The 24,120-nt window shown below is 48.1% G+C and overlaps 2 protein-coding genes across 8 annotated transcripts in view; both read right to left on the reverse strand.

The window, feature by feature from the left end:
• Nucleotides 1-1,101: 1,101 nt before the first annotated feature.
• CC2D1B (coiled-coil and C2 domain containing 1B) lies at nt 1,102-16,346 on the reverse strand. 5 transcript variants are annotated; one of them, XM_059137373.1, is made up of 26 exons: nt 15,952-16,085; nt 15,044-15,167; nt 14,342-14,428; nt 12,651-12,795; nt 11,547-11,650; nt 11,010-11,168; nt 10,453-10,578; nt 10,125-10,284; nt 9,736-9,917; nt 9,488-9,563; nt 9,270-9,380; nt 9,059-9,189; nt 8,773-8,845; nt 8,437-8,567; nt 7,897-8,014; nt 7,640-7,812; nt 7,113-7,238; nt 6,560-6,618; nt 6,355-6,471; nt 5,970-6,043; nt 5,768-5,826; nt 5,493-5,544; nt 4,973-5,072; nt 4,716-4,806; nt 3,363-3,492; nt 1,102-3,130 (listed from the first exon to the last, which is right to left on the reverse strand). In XM_059137373.1, exons 3-25 carry the CDS (start codon nt 14,405-14,407, stop codon nt 3,364-3,366), a joined length of 2,562 nt encoding a protein of 853 aa, XP_058993356.1. In that variant the 5' UTR covers nt 14,408-14,428; nt 15,044-15,167; nt 15,952-16,085; the 3' UTR covers nt 1,102-3,130; nt 3,363. The 5 variants fall into 5 exon arrangements, with proteins under 5 accessions (XP_058993356.1, XP_058993357.1, XP_058993353.1 ...); XM_059137374.1 differs by lacking the exon at nt 15,044-15,167 and having other exon boundaries at nt 15,952-16,091; XM_059137370.1 differs by lacking the exons at nt 11,547-11,650; nt 15,044-15,167 and having other exon boundaries at nt 15,952-16,346.
• Nucleotides 16,347-19,317: 2,971 nt separating this feature from the next.
• The window catches only part of ORC1 (origin recognition complex subunit 1), a 29,050-nt gene continuing 24,247 nt past the window's right edge, over nt 19,318-24,120 (reverse strand). For all 3 annotated transcript variants that reach the window (XM_059136642.1, XM_059136641.1, XM_059136643.1), the window contains exons 16-18: nt 22,066-22,235; nt 21,481-21,568; nt 19,318-19,662 (exon numbers count right to left, since the gene is read on the reverse strand). In XM_059136642.1, coding sequence (XP_058992625.1) covers nt 19,471-19,662; nt 21,481-21,568; nt 22,066-22,235 — 450 coding nt within the window. In that variant the 3' untranslated portion in view covers nt 19,318-19,470. The remainder of the gene's footprint in view (nt 19,663-21,480; nt 21,569-22,065; nt 22,236-24,120) is intronic.

The following is a 24,120-nucleotide window of genomic DNA, read 5'->3' on the forward strand; positions in this document are numbered from 1 at the left end:
GACAGAACAGGAAACACTTAATAGGGGCATGTGTTTGGGGAATAACATCAAGTATGGTCTACATATATCTTAGAAGTTCAGAGCTTCTACAGGAGCTGGTTCCGTTTTCCTATGAGAGTTTACCTTCATGCTCAGTACATGCTACAGTTGTAGCTGTTTCTTTTGGATCAGTGCAAGTTTTCGAATTCCACTAAGGACGAGCTCTGGCCCTGCATAGTCAAGGCCATTCTCAATTGTATAAAATATCCTTTGTTTAGTAAAATCATCTTGTAGAGTTGAACATCAAGTTACCAAAGCTGGTTTACTTTTTTCCCTTGTTTTATCTGTTTCTATAAATTGTATATTGTAAGAATGATATAAAGTGGAGGGTTAAAACCCCACATTTCTAAATAAGTGAAATATTTCTAGAACATAAAGATTGAGCTATAGAGCCCCTTACAAAGAAAACAATTGCCAGTCTGGTAACTTACTAAATTTTTAAAAAATAATGATTGAATTCTTACCAAATGTTAGGCAGTGTAGGTTCTCCAGGTATTTTTATCAACACATTCTGAGCACCTGTTGGTCTCCAGGGCTACAGAAATATGGGACTTTGTCCTGTGTAGGCTCCCATCTAGTGTCTTCCCTCATCTACTATGGTTCCTGAATGCTGGTGGGCCCAAAATTTCCAAATGAACTGACTTGTATTATAACTAATCCCTGGGGAATAATTTCTGCATCTAATGTGTTTCAGTCATCAGGCAATCTGCTGAACATTTTCTGTAGTATGTTTGTGGTAGTAGTTTTTATTTTAATAATGTAATGAGATTTTTAGGGAGTGAATATGTGGCCAGAAGGGCTGAGGAGTGGAGTAGGAATGATAATGCCCACTTTAGAGCTGGGGAAGCTGAGGCCCTAAGAAGGAAGTATCTGTCTGTGATGGGAGCTGGACCAGGTCCAAGCTCCCTGGCTCTACGAATTTCAGCACAGTTTCATCCTAAGAGGAGCTACCTTAAGGGACAAGATTTTTTAGGAGCTACCCACAATATTTAGGAAACATGCTCAGCATCTGGAAGTAACAAGGTGGGTTTCACAATGGTACTATAAGAAAGGAAAATGACGTTAAGTTCACAAATATTTTGCCCTTTTAATAAGATAAATTTCTTAAAAAAAGATAAATTTCTCCCGTACTTTATTCAGTTCGTGAATGCTGAAGAACTTAACGTCTTGCGCTAGATTGAAAAAGAGAATTTAAAATGTAAAGATTTGGGGGTTGTGACCTGTTTCCAACTGCCCGTGAGTCACAGATCTCTGATGTCTGGGAGCTGCATTAGGACAAATCTTAGGACAAGGAAGCTGGGCAGGCTCCTCCCACCAGCCATGACCCCTGCATGCTTTGGGTGCAACAAAGGCCTTTTAAGAATCTCAGTTTCCAAGTCCAGTGGGCGGCTTTGTCTTGCCTTTCTCAGCCTGGAGGTTCTGTTTTCCAAAGCAAAGGGTAATAAAACGGACTGATGTTAAACAGGTTGTGAAGGGAAATCTCTGAGGCACAGAAAACTACTATCAAATTAGAATAGGGCATTTCCAGCAGAGGTGTGAATTTAAAAACTCTTAAGCCTGGTTAGAACCTCTGAGGATAATCACAACTGTCTATCCGGCCCCTTAGTAAGCATGGGGTGGGGTGCAAACCCTTAGGGGAAGACTAGGTTAGGGCAGGAATCCTCTGACCACCCCTCTTTGCTCTAGGCCACCTTGTAAAGGCTAATAACAACCTTTTTCATTCTGGATTACTGCTTGACACACAGATATGACTGCAATTTAGTGTTAGCTCTCACATCTGTAGAAATTTTGGTGGTAGTAAGACTGACCAGAAAACTTTTAGAAAATAAGTCCTTTGTCATTCCTGTTCTGTTACCCATGAACAGCTCTGCTCTTAAGGCAGGAAGCATGGTCCAGCCCTATCCTGGAAAGACACAAACAGCTCAGACCTTGAGCTGTGCTTATGCATAGTGACCAGTGAGCTGAATGTATTTGCTTCACTCATAGCCTTTAAAAAATACTGAGGAATGCTTTGTAGAACCTAATGCTTCAAAAAAGGAAGAGGAAAAAAAAAAGATGTTGAAGTTTATTTCTAAGAAATGTAGAATATTGCAGTTTTGAATATTAAATCTAAATCTATTGTAACTACAAATCCCTCCATTGTCTCCATCCATTCAGAAAAAGCCAAGGAGAGTTTCTTGGGAAGGAACTAAGGTATTTCTCTAGGTGATCAGCAGAAGACATAGGCTTCCTTCAGAGAGGAAGCCACAGCAGCAGTTTCTGTCAGTTAACAAACATTACTGCCACTCTGCCTTTTAAAGGTGACAGGGAACAGGGCTTTTATTCAGGACTTTGATAGTTACTCTGCATATAGAGTGTAAAATCCCATCATGAATTAGACCTACTTTCTTAAATAAAAACAGCTAGATAAAATTATATATTTATATATTTTTTTTCTTTTTTTTTTTTTCTTCCAGTTAACAGTCGTTTAGTCTTAGGTGCATGGACCAAACCCGAGATGCATCCTTGCCCTTACTTCCCAGGACCACATTCCTGAATGTCCCTTCCCTCCTCTACTGCGAGCTTTGGGAAGCAGGGAGGCTAGTGCAGCAGCAGTCAGGAGCCAAGGCACAGGCACAGCTGGGGTAAACTGAGTTGAGTGGGACAGGATGCCACTGACCAAGTGGAGTCACGGAACCCTGCCCCCACCCTAGGCCGGGGTGGGGGGCATTCCCGATCACCCTCAAGTTCTCCCATCCCTTAGTTAGATCTTTTAAAGGCACATCCAAAAATGTTGCAACTGGGGGCTGGGGTTAAGCTACACACAGTTGCTACACAAGGTTAAGGGGTCGGAAGACTCCATGGCACAGAGCAATGAGGCTACTTTTGCCCTGCTGGAAAGGGAGGCAGTGGAAGGGGGAAGGGACTCCTGGAATCCAGCCTGCTGTGGTGGAGGCCCAGGGAGGGGCCAGGGCTGTGTGGTCAGTAATGCACATACTTCACAGATCTTTGGTGCTTGTGTAGCAGCATCTTCCTTATGTACAAAGCCTGGGAAAAGTATGCTCCCGCACACAGTCGCTGACCTGTCTCCTCTCCCGAGACGGACTGTCTCCTGCACGAGGGCATAAAGCATATGTGGTTAAGTCTAAACCACAGCGAACATGTGAAGAGTTCAGAGAAGATTTCCTGCAGACAGATCTGGGATCTCTAGTTCTCTTGAGGATCATGATAAAATTATCCCAAGCTCTACCCAAGTTTTGCCTCTTGGTTGTCCATACAGATGAGAAAAGGGAATACTGGAAGAATCTAACGGCAGAGGTTCAAGGACTCAGGCAGCTGCCCACCTTACAGGCCCCTGGGCTCCAGGACCAGCCAGTTCTCAGTGACTACTTGCATGTCTTGGCCACTAAGAGGCTCCCGCAGCCTCACCTTCACCTCCAGCTTGCCCCCAGTGGGCTTCCTTCCATCTAGGACCTGTGCAGACCACAGAGAGAGAAATGGTGACTAAGAGGGGGCAGGGGCTGGGAGCACACAGCTCCCTAGGCTCCTAAGTCAGGAGAGGAACGAATGTCCTACAGTGCCAACACAGGAGTCTCCATTTTGTGACCGCCCTGCACTCCTGTTTCTTAGTGGTTTTAGGTTATCTTACAAAAAAGTAACATGTAAGTCTGACTAAAAATCAATGTTCTGAAGTGGAGATGAGAAACCCAGAGCTCTGTCCACTCAGTTTCCCCATGGCAACTCCTGGAAAAAACGGTTTGGCTTCAAGCTACAGCCTGAAAACCACAAAGCCCAAGCCCAAGCCCATACTTCACAGACAGTGCAGAGTGAAGTGAATGGTAAGGTTATATAGCCACTATGTGGCAAGGCTAGGACTAGAACCCAGGCAAAGAGTTTCTTTCCACCCACTACACTGATTTCCCCATTGGCCAGAGCCTGGGCAGCTGCAGCACTAAACAGTGCTATGGGCTCAAGCAGCCCACCCACCTGCAGCAGGACCAATACGGAGCAGGCTCTGCGTGAGAACGTCTCCCCCAAGACAGGCCAGGAATGGGGGCAGGCTCACGTGGTGGGGAAAGCCCCAGCCTACAAAGGCATCAGCAAGGATCTGGGCTGAGGCCTGCCAGAGGCATGAATATATGTGCTTATGGAACAGGCTTCTTGCTGGACCTTCGTGTCCTCCCATCAGAAACAAGCTCTCAGGGCCCCTGCCTGTGAAATTCAGTTTCACAGTTTAAGGAGCTGTCTGGAGCCCATTCCTAAACACAGACTACCTACATTCTGGAGGGGTCCCCAATCTGGAACTACTTATCAGCTTTATGCCCAGAGCTTGTTCCACTTCATCATGCTGCTAGACAACTGCCCCAAACACAACTCTGCCCCCGCCAAAACCTAGGAATTTGTGCATGCCAAGTTGACAGCAACACTCAGATCCCTAAAACCCCTCTAATCCACCATCCCTGGGAACTTAGGTGACTCAGAATACTGCGGAAAGAGTATCACTACTTCTTGTCTCGTGTTGCTATGGAATTTTCTGACCCTGTCAATCTCTACAGTTGTGGCAAGGGAGTAGCACCTAATCTATAGCACATTTATGCATTATAAGAAATGAATGGGCACCAGAAACCTACAATAGGGACTGCTGTTCAATGAATGTTGGCTCTTACTTGCCAAGCCCTCTGGTTTGCCCATCCTACCTCCACAATCTCTCTGATCTCACACTCATTCTCCAGCCGCTCCAGCTTCACGTGGGCTGTGCCAACCAGCTTATCACTTCTGAAGAAGGATCTGGGGAACCAAGAATCAGTAGAGTATCAGACCAGGAAGAGCAGGGAAGAAGGCAGCACTGAGACAACTGGGCCCTCTGCAGGAAAACTGAAAAGCAGTAGGGGCAGCAACAGAAGCTATTCCTTCCTCCCAGCCATCTTGGCAGCGTAACTGAGCAGGGCCTCACCCTTTGTGGAAGATTTCAAACTTGATTCCTTTGCTTTGGATCACCCTCCTGAAGCCCCGGTGGTTTCGGTTGATGTTTAGTTTGAAGAGTTGATCAAATTCTGCAAGAACGGAATAAGACAAGAAGTGGCTCAAGCTCCCAAGATTTCCCAATGAAGTGGAAACAGAGGCTCATAGCTGGCCTCCCCGCCTGCCCCTGCCCCCCCTCTGCCTGCAATTCAGAGTAACTGCCACCAGAGGGTGGTAGAGTTTCTAGGTCCTGGCCTTGGGAGCCCACACAATTTTTGTACTCTTATTAGACACAGATTCTACCAAAATGTGAAGAACTTGGATTCAAGTCCCATTTATACCACCTCCTTGCTGTGGGGCCCTAGGCAAGTTCCTCTACCTCCCTGAGCCTCAGTTTCCCCAACTGCTTTACTTCCCAAGTTGAGTAACCAACTAAGGTAAGACCCGAAAGCACTCTGAAAACAAAAGTGCTGCACTCATGAGAGCAAGCAGGAGGAGAAAGCAGTCCTCACCTGGAGAGTTTGTGTTCTTCACCACAGCTGTTTTGTTTTTTTGAGCCTGGTCCTAAAGCAGTAAGATGGGAGAAGTCCTATAGTTGCTCTATAGGGCAAAGAGCTCTAGGCTAAGTAAGTCAGTGTTGAGGGAAGTGACTGCCCTCCTCTAAGGAATGTAATCAGGGGCCTTCAAACCCTTCCCAGCAGCCAGACCTCCCAGGGAATGCAGAGAAACTGAGCACAGGGTCCTAGAAGAGGGCGTTCAGGGGATCCTACCTCTACCTGAACCTCACCGAGTTAGGGTAGTGGAACTCAAACCGCACAAAGGCATCCAAGTCATCAGGAGTCACCCCTGTGAAGGAGAAAGGGGATCTGGGGTCAGGAGGAGGAGCCAGGAGCCCTGTGCTTGATATGAAGGGAGAGCCAGTTCCTCTCTACTGGCCGGGGGTGAAGTGCCTAGGCAAGAGACTGGAGCAGACGAGGCCTTAGGACTACCTGAAGGGGCTGGGAGGTTCATTCCCCGGACAATGATCAGATGCATTTCTGTACTGTTGAGTTCTGAGAAGATCCTATAACCAAGAAGAAAAGAACAAAGTGAAGGAGAGCGGTAGGAAAAGGTTCCCTCTTCCAGTGCCTGCTTGCCTGCTTGCCTGCCTGCCTCGCTGGGAGGTGATCAGGAGAGTAGGCCCAGGGAAGCAAAGCGTGTCTGGGAGAACACTAGCAGAGCCGGTACACAGACCTCAGACCTACGTGACCCCCCAGTCTGGAATTCCTTCTGCAGCCACCACAGCTCTGAGCTTTTCCCATGCGGACAACCACACCCAACTCCTCCCCAGTCCTGTCCCAGCATGGAGCCACAGTTTCACTTGGGCTTTGGCACCTCACAGTCTGGAACGTCTTCAATTCAAAGTGATGGCTGGGAGGGTCAAGACCCTGAGCCTGGGCCAGCTGCAGGATCTCAAGCTGCTTCTTTCGGTCCTGAGCGAGATTCTCAAACCTGACAGGGATGGGTGGACCCATCAATATGGCAGGGCTCATTTTCTCCTCCCCACCCAGTAAGCTCCAGCCCCAGGCCTGGCACTTACTTGGTAGTCTCAGCCACATTGCCCTGGTGCATGAACTGCTTGGAGAATAGCAGACACTTCTGAAAATGAGGACCCAGGGTGACTCCAGAGCCCACAGTAAGCCTGTCTAGGTTGGCATTTGAGGCCCGATTTCTGAAAGCTCCAACCTTCTTCTGTAGTCTCAGCCCTCCTTCCCCCAGCACATACTCCAAGGCCACTGTTCCCAAGTTCTATCACACCTTTCTGCCCAAGTTTTTGCTGTTTTCTTTCAAGGACAGCCACGCCCCAGAATTCACTTGGCAAATTCCTATTCTTCCCTCAAAACCTAACAGAAACATCACTTCAGAAACAGACTTAAAGGCAACAGTTCAGACAGATATACACATACAGAAATACACACATCCATCTTCCTTCACACTTCTCTCTTGCTCCCATCTTCAAAGTATTTTCCCTGTGGTCACAACCAATAAGTAGAAGAACTAGAATTTGAATCCAGGCCCGTTTGACCTGAGCACTACACCTTTCCCTGAAGGGGCTGTGGGCACAGAAAGCGGAAGACAAGCAGTCCACTGACCTCATGTTGCTCCAGAAGCATTTTTTGTAGCTGGGCATACACCTCCTCAGCCTTCTGGGAGAGTCGCAGGTCCTCATGGTGAATGAGGATGAAGTCACCCTCCTCATCCGTCAAGGGTGAAGGCACCTGCCAGGTCACAAGGCCCCTCAGGGGCCCCAAAAGTCAGATTATTCCTCTACTGAGCCTAACAAACGCAAAATCCAAACTAAATGTTTCCCCAGTGTCTGCTAACCTCCAGTGATGGGAACTCACTGTCTCCCATTCTATCCCAGGCTGCCACAATGCTCCACTTTCCACTAGCCTTGCCCTGCCTTGTCATCTCTGACCACAGGCAGCCCGTCTGCCTTCCCTGGCCTCTCCTGGGGCCATGGGATAGAGTAGCACAAGGAACAAGCTCTCTCCCAGGTGTTACCCTATCCTAGCTGCACCCTACCCCCTCCACGTGGCTGCTTCGTTCCCTGTCTATTAAGGCTGCCAAATGCCTCCTCTGCCTGAGAAGTCCTGTTGCTCAATGAGGTGAGACTCACCTTGGAGAGGTCCACAGGTCGGCCAGCTCGTACCTGGGTGATTTGAGCCTCAAGGCATTTGGCTACCCTCAGATGGGCTTTGGCCTGCTCCAGGTCCTGGCCACGCTTGGCCTGTAGGGCTGCCCGCTGGTACTGCAGTTTCCGTGCCTCTAGCAATGCGAGCTGCTCCCGCACTAAAGGATAAGGGACAATGGTTACAGCCAGGCTTGTCCCTTATGAGAGCCCTTACCTTTCCGGCCCCCTTCTCCCCAACTCACCAGATGGACTCACTGACTCCCTAGAACTTGAGGACTTGGATTCAGGCACGGCCCGGAACGAAGGGACCACAGGCTTCGCTGGCTTCTTGGCCACTGGGGCCTGGGCTGGGGACTCATCCTGCAGGTGCCCAGGAAGCTGTCAAAGGGGATCTGCTCCCCGCCCAGGCTGTGGCAGCTCCCAGACCTGGGCTCTCTGCCTAATGCTGCACTAACCTGCTGTATAACCTGAAATGAATGGCTTTCCCTCCTGGGCCCTAGAGAATCTCAGAGCTGGAAGCAGCTTCAAAACCTTCTTGGTAGGAAACAGCAGAGTAATGGGGACTGAACCTGGGCCCTGGAGTCTGAAAGACGCTGGTCTGAATCTAGCTCTGCTAACTCCTAGCTGCGTGCACTTGGCCATGATTTTTTCCCAGTAAAACAGAAGAAAGCTTACCTACCTCGCTGGGCTCATTAGTTTTTATGAACAACAAGTCTGGGTTTATCCCTCATCTGTTATTTGCCCCCCAACCAACCCCTGAAGTCTCAGGCCCTCAGCCAAACCTCATCCTCATTTTCCTCTGCTGGGGCCGTATCCTCTGCGGAAACCAGCTTCTGGGCAGCTGCTAAAGTAGCTGCCACTGCATCGTCCTCGGTGCCCGTGGTGGGCTCCAGGCCAGGAATGGGGGGGAACCCTGTGCAAGACAGAGACAGCTAGCAGAGGGGGAGGGTGGCCTTGGGGAAGCTCTAGGCTGCTGCGGGCTTTAGCTGGGTCTTCTGGCCATGGCTGGGATGGACGGCTTCCACAGAGTAGACGCAGATATGGGAGAAAATCTTTCCCTCTCCCCCTATCTTGCTCAGAGACCTCCTCATAAAGCCCCTACACCAAGCCCCACTCACCTGGAGGAACAGGCAGCTCGGCAAAGTCAACCCTCCGTCCTGCCCGGTGTGCTCGAATGGCATCCTGATATTGCTGCAAGGGAAGGGAGGGCCTTACAGTGGGCAGCAGTCTGCCGGCTCTATATGGGGAGGAAGACAGAAAGCAGCCCCAAAGGGAAAAAGAGCCCCTGAAGCAGCAGGAACTCCAGAAAGACAGAGAGATGGAGATTCAAAGACTAGCAGCAGCAACACAGAGCAACCGCCTGGGGAGACAGGCCGACACAGGGCAGGGCAGCTATGGGCCCACCTTAGCAATACGTTCATGCATCCGGGCTTTGCGCTCATCCCCACTGCTCCGGGCCTGGATGCCTGCCTCCCGGTACTTGTTCAGTCTCTGCTGCAAGGCATCCAGCACCGTCTGTGGCTCAGCAGGGACCCCTTAAAGGAGAAAAGAGATGGCATCAGCTCTGCTGCCCCTCCCCAGGTCCCCACTCCGCAGTTCCACCCTCCCATCCTACCTGGGGCTGCTGGAGTGTCTGAGGCCATCACTGGCTGCACTCGCTCCACTGCTGGGGATACAGCTGATGGTGCTGTGAGAGCCCTGGAAGCCTGTGGAAGGGGCTTCAGATCTGGGGACCCAGAGGAGAGGTGGAGGTGGAGGTGCATGGCCAGTCCCAACCCTGAAACTTCCCAATCCCAGCCTAAGCAGCTCCCACCCCACTGTCTCCATACTGACCCTCAGGTGCGGGGGGCATGGCACTCAGGTCCACAGGCTGTCCCTTCTCCAGGGCCTCTAGGACTGCACCAAATCTCTACAGTAGGAAAAGAAGGTATGGGCATAAGACTGGGAACCTCTTTGCTGAAAAAACTCCCCCCTCAGACCAGTCTCACTCATGCTCAGTCTATATGCGTGACCTTGAGCAGGTTCTTGCCCCCATCAGTGAAACAAGGGGTTGCACACAGAGCTTGAGTCAGACGTCATACCTTCCCGATCCTCATGAGCTCCCGGGCACGGTCTAGGTCTCCAGCCCGCTTGGCATTCAGGGCAGCCAATTTGTACTCTCTCTGTCGAGCCAACAACAGGGCCTGTGGGTCTGGGTCTGAATCAGGTGGGGCAGAAATGCCAGGACCACCCAAGAGGCTTGTCTCCATCTGGGAGGACTTGTCTATTAAGAAAAAAAAGCCCGCAGAAGGGGCATGAGTGTCGAAGAAGAAGGTGCACACCCTGGGTTTCCAGTGCCTACAGGTGTGAATGGTGTGACGACCTTTTAGTAGGTGCAACTAATGACAATGGACAGTGTGGCAGGATGGGGAAGCAGGCCATGAACTCTGGCTTTGGAGACTGGGCCAGGACTTGGAATGTCTCCAGATACCTGGCTCCACGGTGAAGGGAGCTGGGGCATCTGCCTCAGGGTTCCTGTCAGTTGTTTCCTGGGGGACAGGCTGTCTCTTGCCCAAGGCCACTGGAGGTGGAATCTCATCCTCACTGATCTTCCTGCCTTTCCTCACAGCAGCCAGCTGGGCCTCCAGAGTCTGAAGGAGAGAACCAGAAGCTCTGCCAGCCATCTCAGCCTGAACCCTGCTTGAACTCAGGCCAGGAATCCTTCACAAGGCTGGTGGGGAAGCCTCCCCTCTTGCTGCTTTACCCAGTACCCTCAGCCCCGATCCTCCCAGCCCTGCTCCTGGCTAGGCCCAACCCACCTTTAGGCCACGCTCACAGCGCCTGGCTTTGGCTGCTTCACCTGCCTCCTTGGCACTGGCTGCAGCCTCCCGGTAGTTGTGGATCCGATCCTCCAGAAGAGCCTGCAGCCCCCGAGGCCCTCCAGCCTGTAGATACTTCAGTTCAGGGCATGGCCACTCCAGGGCCAGCTAGGCCCTTGCTGCTCCCTCCCTGCAAGGAAGCTGCCCCAGAAAATGGAGCTCTTGGATTCAAGGAGAAGGAAGAGCCTAAAAGCCTCAAGGTGGGAGGCAAAGATGCACTGGAGAGGCCAGAGGCCTTGTCAGAGGAAAACACAGAGGCTTAGACAATCTGTGGAGGCTAGGAAACGGCTGCAAGGGGTGGTCTGGGAGAACAGAGAGGCCTTTGAGGCTGGCCAACCACCAAGCAGTTTCTCATGTTCTGCCTCTGCATGGAGAAGCTGCTGGAGGAGGACCCTGGAAAGGGTTACTGCAGCCTTCCTACGCAAGCCATGCAACGTGCACGTTACACACAGACACAAAGGGGCATCAGAGGCACACAGGATCTCTCCAGAACCTACCTGAGCTGCTGGGATCGAAGCTGTTAGCGGAGCTCTCTGTACTGGAGCTTCAGTGTCTTCCTGTCCCTTCTCCTCTTCAGAGCCACCTGGACTAGCTGTCTTATCACCATCCAGGGGCCCAGTCTCCTCATTCGCACCCAGGACCTCCTGCAGCTCAGTCTGGAGAGACATAAGTCTCAGGAGCTTGGGAACCACAGAGCCATACCCATGACAGCATATGAGAATAAAGGACCCTCTCCCCCAGCAGTATTTCCCGGCATCAGTCACTGTGCCTATCACTGCGTCCTCGTTACCAAAACACTCTTTTAATCTGACCAAGGAGAGCCTTCAAAACAGTGAAAACTCCAAATCTGAAAATCTCTGAATGCATAGTTCAGACCAGACATCAAAAAAGACCAGTTTTACATTGCAGTTAGGAAAATGGGCCCAAGAAGGGCAAGGCACTCACTCCACCTCACAACACACACAGAAACAAACCCCAGGCCTCCTCCACAGGCTTGATCACAGAGCCCTCAGACACCAGCGTGGCAGACCCACCAGCAAGTCTGCATCCTCCTCCAGCCCTTCCTCCTCCTCCTCCTCCTCCACATCCCGCATACAGTCTGCAGCCAACTTCTCGATGTGGGCCATAGGCAGGGGGGCTGATGGAAGAGGGTCACAGAGGGTCAGGGCAGGCAGAAAAGGTCCATGAGGAGGGTGTTCAATCCACTGTGCCAGCAAGACACACCCAGATAGAATCCTCCTTCCCTTCCACAGCCAAAGTCCCACCTGGAAAATTCCTGCTTTTCCTTATGACCCAGCTCAAAAGACCCTGGGAAAAGCTGGGGAAGCTTCCTGGGAATGCTCCCTTCTTGGCATTTTTTGTTGTCATAGTTATTCATAGACCTGTCCATCCATTCCCCAACCACACTTTTAGCACATGTAAAGAGTTTTAATGTCCAATGGAGCTTCATGATAATTCTGCAAGATAGGCAATACTATCCCCTTTTTATATGAGTAAACTGATAATAATATCCATGTTAATTTTCCTCACACTACAATCCTCGTAAATGGCAGAGCCAAGATTCAAACCAGGCTCATCTAACTCCAAAGTGTGTTTGGACCAACAGAGAAGGGCGGGCCATGGGTCTCCCAGACCAGTGATGCCCTTCCCAGCTCCTCCCACTGTCCTCAGCTCAGGGGCACGAGAAGGTGGGGTGGTTCTCACTAAAACAAAGGTGGGACACTCAGATCCTCCCAGGCTTCAGGTCTCTGCCCTCTTCCAAGCTGGGGAGGGGGATTCCACTTGTTCATTCAACACAATTTCTATACACTTATTATGTGCTCAGGTGTGGTCCGTGCAGAGCTCCTCCTCTGTAATGGGCCCTGGCTAGGGCTAAGACAGAGAGGTGAGTCTGTCTGAGAATCAGACTGCTGACTGTCCATAATGCAGAGATGCACAGTCAGAGGAGTGAGATTCCCTCACACAGGTGTATGGGCAGGGCAAGACAGCCTCTTGGTGGGAGGGCTGCAGAAGGATGGATATCAGAAGGACCAGGTGATCTAACTGGCTCCTCCCAGATGTGAGGAGAGAACCCTCTCTACCATCTGCCTAAACCCATCTGGACCCAGCAATGGGCCAGCCCAGTGCCACAAACTCACCCTGCCCCTTGGTTGTGGGTTTCTTGCCTGAGGCCCCTGCTTCCCCAGTGAGGGCCAGCAGTTCAGCCTCAAGATCTCCATCATCTTCAGTCTCCTCCATCCCCAGCAGCATGTCCTCAGGACTGAACTCCACAAAGAGCCCCAGCTGCAAGGAGGGAAGGGTTCTTAGGAACCACACAATGAGGACCAGTCCCAGAGCCAGTCTTAGGCTCCTTTATTATGTGTGAGGCCCAAGATGAGGACAGGGAAAATGAGGCCTACAACATTAGCCTTTGTGAAAATTATCTCCCTAGTCACTGTAAACAACACAGTAAGACTACCATTGCCATTATTATTACTCAGACCATATGAGTACTAGCTGTCAGGCATGTACTTAGCATTCTACATGATTATCTTCATTAATTCCCATAATCCTGAGACATTAAGTCTTTTTTTTTTTTTTTTTTTTAATTGTGGTAAAACACATATAACAGGGGCATCCGGCTGGCTCAGTTTGGAAGAGCCTGTGACTCCTGATCTCAGGGTCATGAGTTCGAGCCCCACAATGGGTGTAGAGATTACTTAAAAATAAACCTTAAAACAAAACAAGGGGCACTTGGGTGGCTTGGATAGTTATGGATCTGCCTTTGGTTCAGGTCACGGGCTCAGGTTATGATCTTGGGAGTCCTGGAATGGAGCCCCACATCGGGCTCCCTGACCAGTGAGGAGTCTACTCCATCTCCCTCAGAAACACTCCCCCCACCCCCGGCTCTTGCACACACTCTCTCTCTCTCAAATGAGTAAATAAAATCTTTAAAAAACAAAACACATGTAACATAAAAATTATCACCTTAACTATTTTTTTAAGGTAAGCTCTATGTCCAATATGGGGCTTGAACCCAGTACCCTGAGATCAAGAGTTGCATGCTCTACCGACTGAGCCAGCCAGGAGCCCCTCGCCTTAACCATTTCCCATGTTCAGTTCAGTGGCATTAAGTACCTTCACGCTGTTGTACTACCACTGCCACCAGCCATCCACAGAACTCTTTTCACCTATTCAACAACTCCCCTTCCCCCCACCACCCCATCAACCACCATTCTACTCTGTCCCTAAGAACCTGACTAAGTCCCAGAGATAGCATTTAAAATAAAGGTCTTTGTGATTTCAGTCTATGCTCTTTATTCCACAAGTTCCCTTACCCACCTCTTTTAAGACAATAAAAATGGACTACAAAGTCTCAGAACCTGGGCCCAGAAGAAGTAAAAGGAGCAGACTGGAGGGCAGATTTCTGTCTCCCACCTGGGCCACAGCCTTGTGTCCCTAAGCAGTAAAAACTCTTCCATTGGCCATAGTTCTCAAGCTCTGGCATCCTTGGCTGACAAGCAAAATCATGGCCCTGAATGAGAAACCCATGACAGTGATGACACCCCACCAGAACACCCTAAATTTTGTGGCTCCTGAACCCTTCAGACCACTCATATGGAGATGGCAACGGCAGAAGGGTGCCTGGGTTGAAACACAGCAGAGTTCACACCTCATCCCCCACATGAGGGTGACAGGGGCTAGTCAGAGGGTCTCTAACAGCTCTCCCAACTCCAGGAGGAACTGTTCAAAATCTCTGGACTAATGGGGAAACTAAATAGGTGATCAAGCCGTCTAGAGAGCCCCCAACCCCAGACTGGCCTGGGAGTGGAAGAGGCAATATCCATACCTGCTTTGCAGCTGCCACACCCTGGCCACTGGCCTGGGGGCCTTTCCGAGGTCTTGGCCCTGGCATCTTGACAGCCTAGGTACCTGTCTGATGGGGAGGGGAAGAGACTCAGACTGGAGCAGGCTACAAAGCCCCACCCCCAATAGCACTACGTGTGGTAGGGTGTGGCTCGTAAACTGTCAATCCAGAGAAGAAAGGCAATCTTGACCACCAAAGGATGGAATACTGTCAAAGGAATCATAGCACTGGAGCAAGCAACATGGGAGGTGGAAGGGATGGGGCCCACCCATTAATGGGTTTAAGTGGAGAGTGTGGACATAGTAAGAACTTACTGAATCAGACTGACCAATTTGCTTTAAACCCAAGAGCCTCAGTGAGGGGGAGTGGCACAGGAAGGCAGATTCAGGAACCAGGTTTGTGCAAGGCTGGATAGGATTCAGAACGGCTCTAGAGCTGTGTTGTCAAACATGGTAGCCATATGCGGCAACTTAACTTTAAATTAAAATTTAAAATCCAGTTCCTCAACTAGTGGCTTCCACTGGCCAGCTGAACATTTTCATCACCACAGAAAGTTCTATTGGACTGTTCTGCTTCAGAGATCTCACAACCTTTCACAGGACCTACTATGTGAAAGAACATGTGCTGGGCACTGCAAGAGCAGGAATGCCTCTGACACCGTCTCAGCCCTCAGAGTGCACTTACATGGTGGAGACAGCCTTGACAGTGGACTAAAACCACACAGGGCTGCTGCAGGGGCCCTGTATCCCCAGGAGCCGCCACTTATCCAGTGGAGAGAAAAGGCTTCATGGAGAAAGTGATGCTTGTGCTGAGTCAAGAAAAAGTTGGGGGTAAGGAAGGGTTATGGAATCCAGAGGTAACAACCTGATAATGGCTTCGAACTAAGAAACAATTTGATCTGCACAAGCTAAAGACCTGGGATTACTGGGACATAAAAGTGTGAGACGGGAAATAGCACATGAGAAACTGACAATCCGTACAGGAGGCAAAATGGGAAATCCTTTAAGTCTAAGGATCTGGGCACGGTCCTGAGGGCAGTGGAAGTGACGGGACCAGATGGGCAATTCAGAAACCTCCCTCTGGCTGCAGACGGGAAGAGGAGGCTGGAAGCCTTCTTGGCACCGAGCATCTCGCAACGGTCCCCATGAAAGTGGCGAGCGGAGGGGAGCGCGGGGGTGGCGTCGGGGATGGAGAGAAGCGGCTGGATTTCACACTTAGAGGGTAAAATCAACAGGGCTCCGAGGTTAGCTGGCTGTGGGCGCACGGGAGGAGGCGCTCAGGGTGACTCCAGCCGTCAGAGTTCGCTGACTTAGGGGAATGGCCGGCCGTCACCTGAGCCGGGGGCTCGAAATGAGCGGACTCAGGGAAGAAACGAGGTCGGACAGGCCGAGTCTGCGGGTCCGGGACTTCGGGCAGGGAGCGTCGGTGCTGGGCCGGGACTCAAAAGAGAAGACAGCGAAGGGCGCAGGGGAGGCGAAGCCGAGGGACCCCACGGCCGCGCTGCAGGACGCGCCGCCCTGCCTTGCCCCAGCGCCTCCATCTCCCCCGCAACCCTGTATCGCCCCTCGCCGGGGTGTGAGTACGCTGCATACCTCACGCCGGATCCGAAACCAGCCTGGGCCTGATCCTGCCTGGCACCGCCCAGGGCTCCCGCGGCCCCCGGGCGGCCGCGGCGGCGCGGGAAGCAGCCGTGACAGGAAGCGACCCTGCGGGAGACGGCTCGCGCTCCAACACGTGACTCCACGGCCCGTAAGGCGCGCAATACGCATGCGCAAGGCGAGATGGGCGTGACCTTCCAACAGGTGACTCGAAGCGTGAGGTTTTCAGTGCGCAGGCGCCTTCGGGCAGGTAGCGCGACGCTCGCGGAGACGATAGTTAGGCGGTTATGGGGTGTGCCGCTGCTTGCGTAAATGCAGTAGGTGCGTCCCAGGCCCCTACATTTACAACTCCGCTGCCAAGCTTCCTCCCGCATTCCGAGTACGGTGCTCCGCTCACACTCGCCCCGCCCCCTCGGCGTGGAGGCGGGCCTGGCCCAGGCTCTGCCCCAGAGGTGGGCCTTCTCTGCTAGCCTGCTGCGCCGGGATTGTCTTTGTAATAGAGTCTAGAGAAATGAAAATGGGACTCACTGTTTGTTTCTGAATCACTCAGCAATTGAATGTATCTTTTCTAGTGAGAAGGCAGGTTGAGTACCTAAGACAGGCAGTGTTGATGGCACCTCTTCATGAAGTCACTTCAGACAGTTTAACACGAAGCGATTAGGACGGTGAAATGGCGGGTGGAGGCGTGATACAGAGAACCTTGACGTGAAACAAACGCCCCAACGCACTCCCGCCTAATCCTGAACTTTTACAAAGGACTTTTCCATTTTCTTACTGCCTTTGGGTCATTTTCAAAGAGGCCTTCTTTACCATCTAAAATTTAAGTTTCGCACTCATAGTTCTTCTCTTTAGTAAGTTTTGTTTTATGAAATACTTAATATATAGAGAGATATACAATATCTCATATTTGCTTGAATGGAAGGTTCACAAAGGCAGACCTTTCTATTTGTTCTTAAAGTTGTCTCCGGTGTTTAGAACATCGCATGGTACCTGGTAGGTACTCAATATATACTTCCTATTTTTTGTGTGAAAGGACATAAATACATAGGTATCTAACACGAATTTAAGAAAAAAACAGTACAATACAGCTGAAACCACCCTACACCTCTCATGTTGCAACCGTTTCCCCAAAGACAAACCTACTCCCTTAGTTCTACTACATATGTATAGATCCTTAAGCAATCTACAGCGTTTTTTTTTTTTTTTGCAAGATTTAACATTGTATCATTGGTATCACTACATATATTCTACAACTTCTTTTTCTATTCAACTCTATCTGTAAGGTTCATTCACATCTAGCAATTTTCCCTTCTCTGTGGTATTGAAGAGTATGAAAATAGGGGCGCTTGTGTGGCTCAGTGGTTAAGCCTCTGCTTTCGGCTCAGGTCATGATCTCAGGGTCCTGGGATCAAGTTCCAGGTTGAGCTCTCTGCTTGGCAGAGAGCCTGCTCCGCCCGCCCCCCTTCTCTGCCTACCTGTGATCTGTCAAATAGATAAAGTCTTAAAAAAAAAAAGTATGGAAATAATCCACTTTCCCAATGGCAAGTGCTATGAACATTCCTGTACACAACTCCTGGGGAGCAATGTGTTTCTCTAGGGTTTATACCAAGGAGTGGGTTTACTGGCTTATAGGGTTTCTGCATTTTCCAGATTAAATTTTACCAGATCATCCCCAAAGTAGTTTCGGTTTACATTCCTGTCAGTGGAGCATTTGGGTTCCAGTTGTTCCCTATGGTCTTGGAAAGGTTTTCTAATACACGTGAAAGGATTTTGACTTGCAGGCCTCATTTACTGTTTCCATTTTGTTGGTCATTTTATGTGTCTTATTCTGTAGATGAATTATTCACTCATTATTCCTTTTTATTGTGTAATCTTTACTAACACTGATCCTGCATTATATGCAGTTATAATACTTTTTTCTGAATTATTTGAGAACTATTTGCAGATGTTCCAGTTCACTCATAAATATTTCAACAAGGACATTATCTTATATAACCACAATAACTTACCACTAAGTTTAGTATTTACATAAGACATAAGATATGGTTCCTAATAATGTTTATGATTGTTTGCATCTCGATGCCTATGACTCAATCAAGGTTCACATGGCACATTTAGCTGTTTAGGTTTCATTTCTCTATTTTCCTTTAGTTTAGGATAATTTCTCCATGGATTTTTGGTCTTCTGGGATACTGATATTTTTGAAGAGGGACAGTTGCTTTGCATAATATTTTCCCCCTCAATTTTGATTTCTGAAAATTTCCATCAGTAGGTTCGGGTCAAACATTTCCGGCAGGACTATTACACAGGTGATGTGTTTTTCTCAGTGCCTGACATAAAGAGGCTTTAGATGTCTGTTATATTGTTGGTTGGAAATGTAAATATGAGAACTGCAGTTACACAAAAGCCCTGCCAAGATTTTGACTGAAACAGACTTGTGTTTAGAGGTTACCTCTCTTTCATTAGACTTATTTCTTGGTATCTTGTATTTTCTGTGCCTTCTAAGTCTTTAATTTAAAGATTTGTTTTTATGATAAACAATAACTTTTTTTTTTAAGAATTTTTATTTGTTTATTTGACAGAGAGAGATCACAAGTAGACAGGGAGGCAGGCAGAGAGAGAGGGAGAAGCAGGCTCCCTGCTGAGCAGACAGCCCGATGTGGGGCTCGTTCCGAGAACCCTGAGACCACGACCCAAGCCGAAGGCAGAGGCTCAACCCACTGAGCCACCCAATCGCCCCAACAGTAATTTTTTAAAAATTATATTTTCTACCTATTTGTTGATAGGGATTATTTATCGCTGGTATTATTTGTAGCAGGTTGTTTTTTTTTTTTTTAAGTATTTATTTATTTATTTATTTGAGAGAGAGAGAGAGTAGGAGAAGGCGGGGTGGAGGAAGAAGGAGATAGAGAGTCTTAAGCAGACTCCACACTAAACACAGAGCCCAACATAGGGTTTGATCTCACAAAGCCTGAGATCAGGACCTGAGCTGAAACCAAGGGTTGGACCCTTAACGGACTGTGCCACCCAGGCATCCCAAGCAGCGGGTTCTCTTTTGTAAACTAATTCTGTTACATTTACATTGTTCAAAAGTTCAAAGATACATGACGAACAGTAGTAAGTCTTCTTCTAAAGCCTGGCCATAGCCATCTAGTTCCTTCCCAGAGGCCACCAATGTAATCAGTTTCTTATCTATTCTCCCACAACTATTTTATATAGATACACATAACTGTGTGCATACCATGTTGCCATTAAATAAATGGCAGGGTTAAAAAATAAAAATCACAAGGTGGCCTATTGTTGGAGGGGTGGTTTGGTCTTTTAATCTGGCGTTTGTAATGACTGTAAACTTCTCAAACACTCTAGAAAAAGGAAATTATTTAATGGAAAACTTCAAAATACCTGACAGCCATTCCCATTCAGTATGTTTTGCTACAACAATTCCACCTGCCTAGAAAGAGGAAATGAAGCCCTTTGAAAAGAGCTGATCACAGTCCTTCCTCATGAGGCCCTTCACTCCCTCAGCGCGTACAGTACATCGTCCTGGCTGACGTTGAGTCGCACACGAAGGAGCAGGTCGTTCCTGCTGGGCTCCACAAGGAGGAGGCGGCAGGAGCCCAGGTGAGAGCACACTGCCATTGTCTCTGACATGGTGGGGTACGGAAGTCCCTCCATTCTGCACAGTGCCACGTGTTGAGTGTATACCTAGAAACAAAAAAGCAAATCCGAGGTCAGATGCCAGAAAGTGAAAGAAGAAAGAAGGTAGTACTGGTTCTGTACCTGATCATTTATTTCTTCCCATAGGCAAATCAGATACTTCTTACCCAGGTGATCCTCAATACCCTGAAGGCATCCACAGGTGCCCCTGTGGGGCACAAATGCGGGGGTGGAATGCTAATCAGGCTTTGGACTCAGGATAGGTCTGAATCCTGTTCTACTTATCACCTAAATATGCAACCCTGGGCAAGTTATTTCACTTTGTGCACTTTAGTTTTATCTATTAAACATACTGCCACATCCCTCACTTGTTAATGGATATAAAATATCTAGTAATTGTCACTTATACAAACAGTCCTAGTCTCCAGGGAATGAGAATTCCTAATGAGACTGTTAAAATCCAAGTCAAATTTTGCTATAAGGGCATTTTCTTTAGCAGATAATAGTGCACAGGTACTAAAGCAAGACCCCTGGGAAAGCACAGAGGCCCAGGGAGAATATTACATAAAGAGAGGCAGGTCGCAGTGGGAAACCTGGATTCCTAAAGCGTCTCCAGGGGGCCAGCAAGCCTGCCACACTTTCTGGTCACTTTTCTCTTTAATAATCGCCCCCCCACCCCACCCCCACCCAGGCTGGGAGCTTGTCGGGAGCAGGGACATTGACCAAGTCAACCCAGGGTTCCTGGCACACCTTCACAGTTAATGACACATTGTAGATGTTCAGGAAATGTTTACAGACTAAAACGAAAGCCACTGTGGCAAAGAGCTGCCTTAGGCTCTAGACTGTGTTGCCCACACTCGTGGGCAAACATAACTAGCAGTTTAAACAGAATTTAAAGAAAACAGGAAAGGAAGGACAGAAGTAGCTGGACCTCTCCATTTGCATGTCTAAAATACAGTCACACAGACAGACATATGCACCCCCGGGGTACACACTCAAACACCTTTAACAATCTTTCAAGGCAGCCCATTTATTATTTAGTTTTAAATAGACATTTAAGGCACTAAAAGACTAGTGAGTCTTTTACTCAATATAATCGAAACTATGCTCAGACTGTTTGCACTGATCTTTGTAATTTGTTTTTAAAATGGATCATTTTGAGAGCCTTATCCCCACCACACCACAGCTGTATTAGGGCAGTAACTCTTGTCTTATTCATCTTTGTGTTTGTTTTGTCTTTAATGATTTATTTATTTAGTTTAAGAAAGAAAGCGTGAGCATACACAGGCAGGGAGGGGCATAGAAAGAGCCCGATGGCAGGCTTGATCTCTCATGACCTGAGCAGAAACCAAGAGTCTGAGGCTTAAACGAATGCGCCCTCCCAGGTGCCTCTTGTCTTACTCATCTTTGAATCTCTTACTCCTAGAATAGTATCTGGCACATACTACTCCTTCCCACCAACTGTGCAGAAACTAGTTGGTAAAGGTCTCTTCTCACACAACTGAATACAACATCACATAAAAATAGATGTTGGCCTGGGGCACCTGGGTGGCTCAGTTGGTTAAATGTCAGACTCTTGATTTTGGCTCAGGTCACGATCTCTGGGTGGCGGGATCGAGCCCTGCATTCAGCTTCCTGCTTGGGGAAGGAGATGCTCTTCTCCTTCTCCCTCTGTCTCTCCCCCTGCTCACACATTCTCTCTTAAATAAGTAAATCTTTAAAAAAAAAAGGTGTTGGTCTGATATTCTTTAGCATAATTGGGTTGGCACAAATAGAGACAAACTGTTATGCAGTCATTGAATTTCCTGCCAATTTAAAAGGCACCAAGAGCAAAATCTAGAAGGATTTAAAGAAAAGATCAATCACCTGTTGAAATGTTGCTTCTTCCAGTCCTGATCGACGGAACTCAGCAAGGATGGCTCTCAGGAAACTCTGTTCCAGAACAGAGGAATTTCTTAAAGAAAATGAGATGTGAATTCTTGTTAAGTGGCCATATCACTAGCTCAGAGAAAAGCCTAATAAAGTTTTCATGTGTCTTTACAGAAGAGAGAGGAAAAACTCTCTCCTATATTATTTGGCAAGGCTTCCTCCTCCCCCTAAAAGTTCCAAAATGATATAAAATGCCATTACAGAAGCCAGGGAACAAAGCAACTAGCTCTCCCTGTGGATTATGCCCCTTAAGAAAAGGACAGCATCTTCAGTAAATGCAGGTTGGATGAGAAAAAGCTTAGAAACTTCCATGGCCTTCCCAGTCAGGGTCAGGAAGGAGAAGCATCTTACTTTTTAAAAAATTGAATGTATTTGTCATTTGACATTATGCTCTTTTAAGGTATACAACGTTGTACTTTTAAACATTTATATATTGTAATATAATTCCCTTTGAGGCTATATTTATCAAATTACACGATCATAGGAAAATACTGTTATCCACATACATTAAAAGCAACTTACTTGATGGCAGTGATATATGACGATGAGAACATCTCATCTACTGCTTGTAGCAAGTGGGTTACAGTGACCAGGCCAGGTGAGTCAGGCTTCTGGCAGGAGAACTCACAGATCTCCGTGGCACGCCTACAGATGTCCAGGCAGCGCCGTGCATCTCCGGAAAGGGCTGCCACCTACAAGAGGGAATATTTTATTCCTTGGGGTCCACCTCAGCCCAAGAGAAAAAACAACAGACTCTTGGTTCAACTAAAAAGGAAAGGCAGTGCTGGGAATGGGTTGAAGCCTGACGTCATGTGCTTAGACCCAGTGGGAACCTGGTGGGAGCCTGGATATAAATTATTACACTGCTTCTAGGATTCTTCCTTAAGTCCAAACCTTTGTTTTGGATTTATGGATAAAACCATAATGGAAAGGGCAAGAATTCTCACCTTTATTTAAAATTCAGGAAATAAAACTTAAAAGAGACCACTGGCCCAAGATCATTATTGAAACACCTAGAAGCACAAGTGTTCTCATTCTTTGCATGAAGAGAACAATGTCCCCCAGGAGCAGCTAGCCAAAGCCAAGAGGCTGCCGTGGAGCCTATTTTGATTCTAAAGCCACAGCTTCAGTCTCCCTAACAGCATGGTGGTAAATTTTGGAGACCACCCGGTAATTGGCTAAATGAACCAGAATCAAGAGGGAAGGAAGCCACAAAGCTGGAGGACACAGGGAAGTCCACGGTTAGAGGAGTCTGACCAAACCACAATGCCAATGACTCCACTGCTCCTTTCTTTCCATGCACGCAGATTCCTTTCACAGGGAATCCTGTACTCTATCCCATGCTGACTCAGAAAGCCGCCTGCACTTTAAATTTCACAGAAGAAATTCTTGGACTCTGCAGCCTTCGAGGATCTCTCAGTATTCCCAGTAACTGTTGGCAGTCCTGACCATTTGCCCAACAACAATTGCAGTAACAACATCCTGCCTGACGACATCCTGGACGTCCTGAGATTATCATTTCCTTCCAAAATTCACACTGCGTCACGTTTACAAGAGCAAACTGTATAGGCATATACATACACAACACACTAAGATTAAAAGTGGTCATATGTGGGAAGTGAGATTATCAGAGTTTATAAATACTTTGTGTACATGTTTTCAGAATGCAAATTTAAGACATTCAAAACAAAGGTCACTTTTCTAGTAACCCGAGAGCTGCTGCAGAGGCCTAAACTTAGAGTGAACAGGTGACCCTGGGAAGCAAGAAAATGCCCAAAGCAGTTCTTGTCTTGGGGGTATCCACGAACTGTGGTGACCATACCCTCTCTCACTGCTGCTGGGGTGAAGGAGGCACAAGAAAAGCTGGGCCCACCCCGCATGGAATCTAACAGAAGACCGTGTATAAACTTGGGCTCTGACCTTCGCTACAGCCTCAGTATAGGGTGAATCAGAGACCCACTGGGCAGAAGGGACAGAAAAATGGGCTTGCGTAGACCCTAGTGCCAGGCAGATGTAAAAAAACGGAGTCTTTGCAACTATAAGCCTTCACGTGGATTTGTAGCCCAAATGTATGTCATGTCTCCTAAAAGCCTCAAGTGGAGGAGAAATTTGTTGAAAAATGGTTCCAGTTGGTAGTGGCCCTCTGTAACAGACAGAAGCAAAAACAAACTCTGAATGAACTAACTTCAACCCAGTCCTCAACTAATTCTCAAAGGGAGCTCTAAGGAACATGAGCATATAGTAAAAAATAAAAAATTAAATTAAAAAAATCAAGACATAAAAACAAGGAAACAAGGCCAAATACACACGACAAACAGCAATCAACAGAATTAAATGCACAAAGAGTTCAGATATCATAAATATAAACAATATAAATATAAATATAAATAGAAACAATATAAAATAAGTCTGTTTCTTTGTATGTATAGAAATGAAAAGGAGATTTGAAATTACGGGCAAAATTTTTAGTAAAAGCAGAATCTAAATCTGATGCCTCCTGAAACCAAGAACCCTAAAAAGGAAGGGAATCAACAGGAGAGTCAAGAATGTAATTTTTCCAGAGGCAGAGTAGTGACT

The sequence above is a fragment of the Mustela lutreola genome, chromosome 10 (assembly GCF_030435805.1).
Source record: "Mustela lutreola isolate mMusLut2 chromosome 10, mMusLut2.pri, whole genome shotgun sequence".
Lineage (NCBI taxonomy): Eukaryota > Metazoa > Chordata > Mammalia > Carnivora > Mustelidae > Mustela > Mustela lutreola.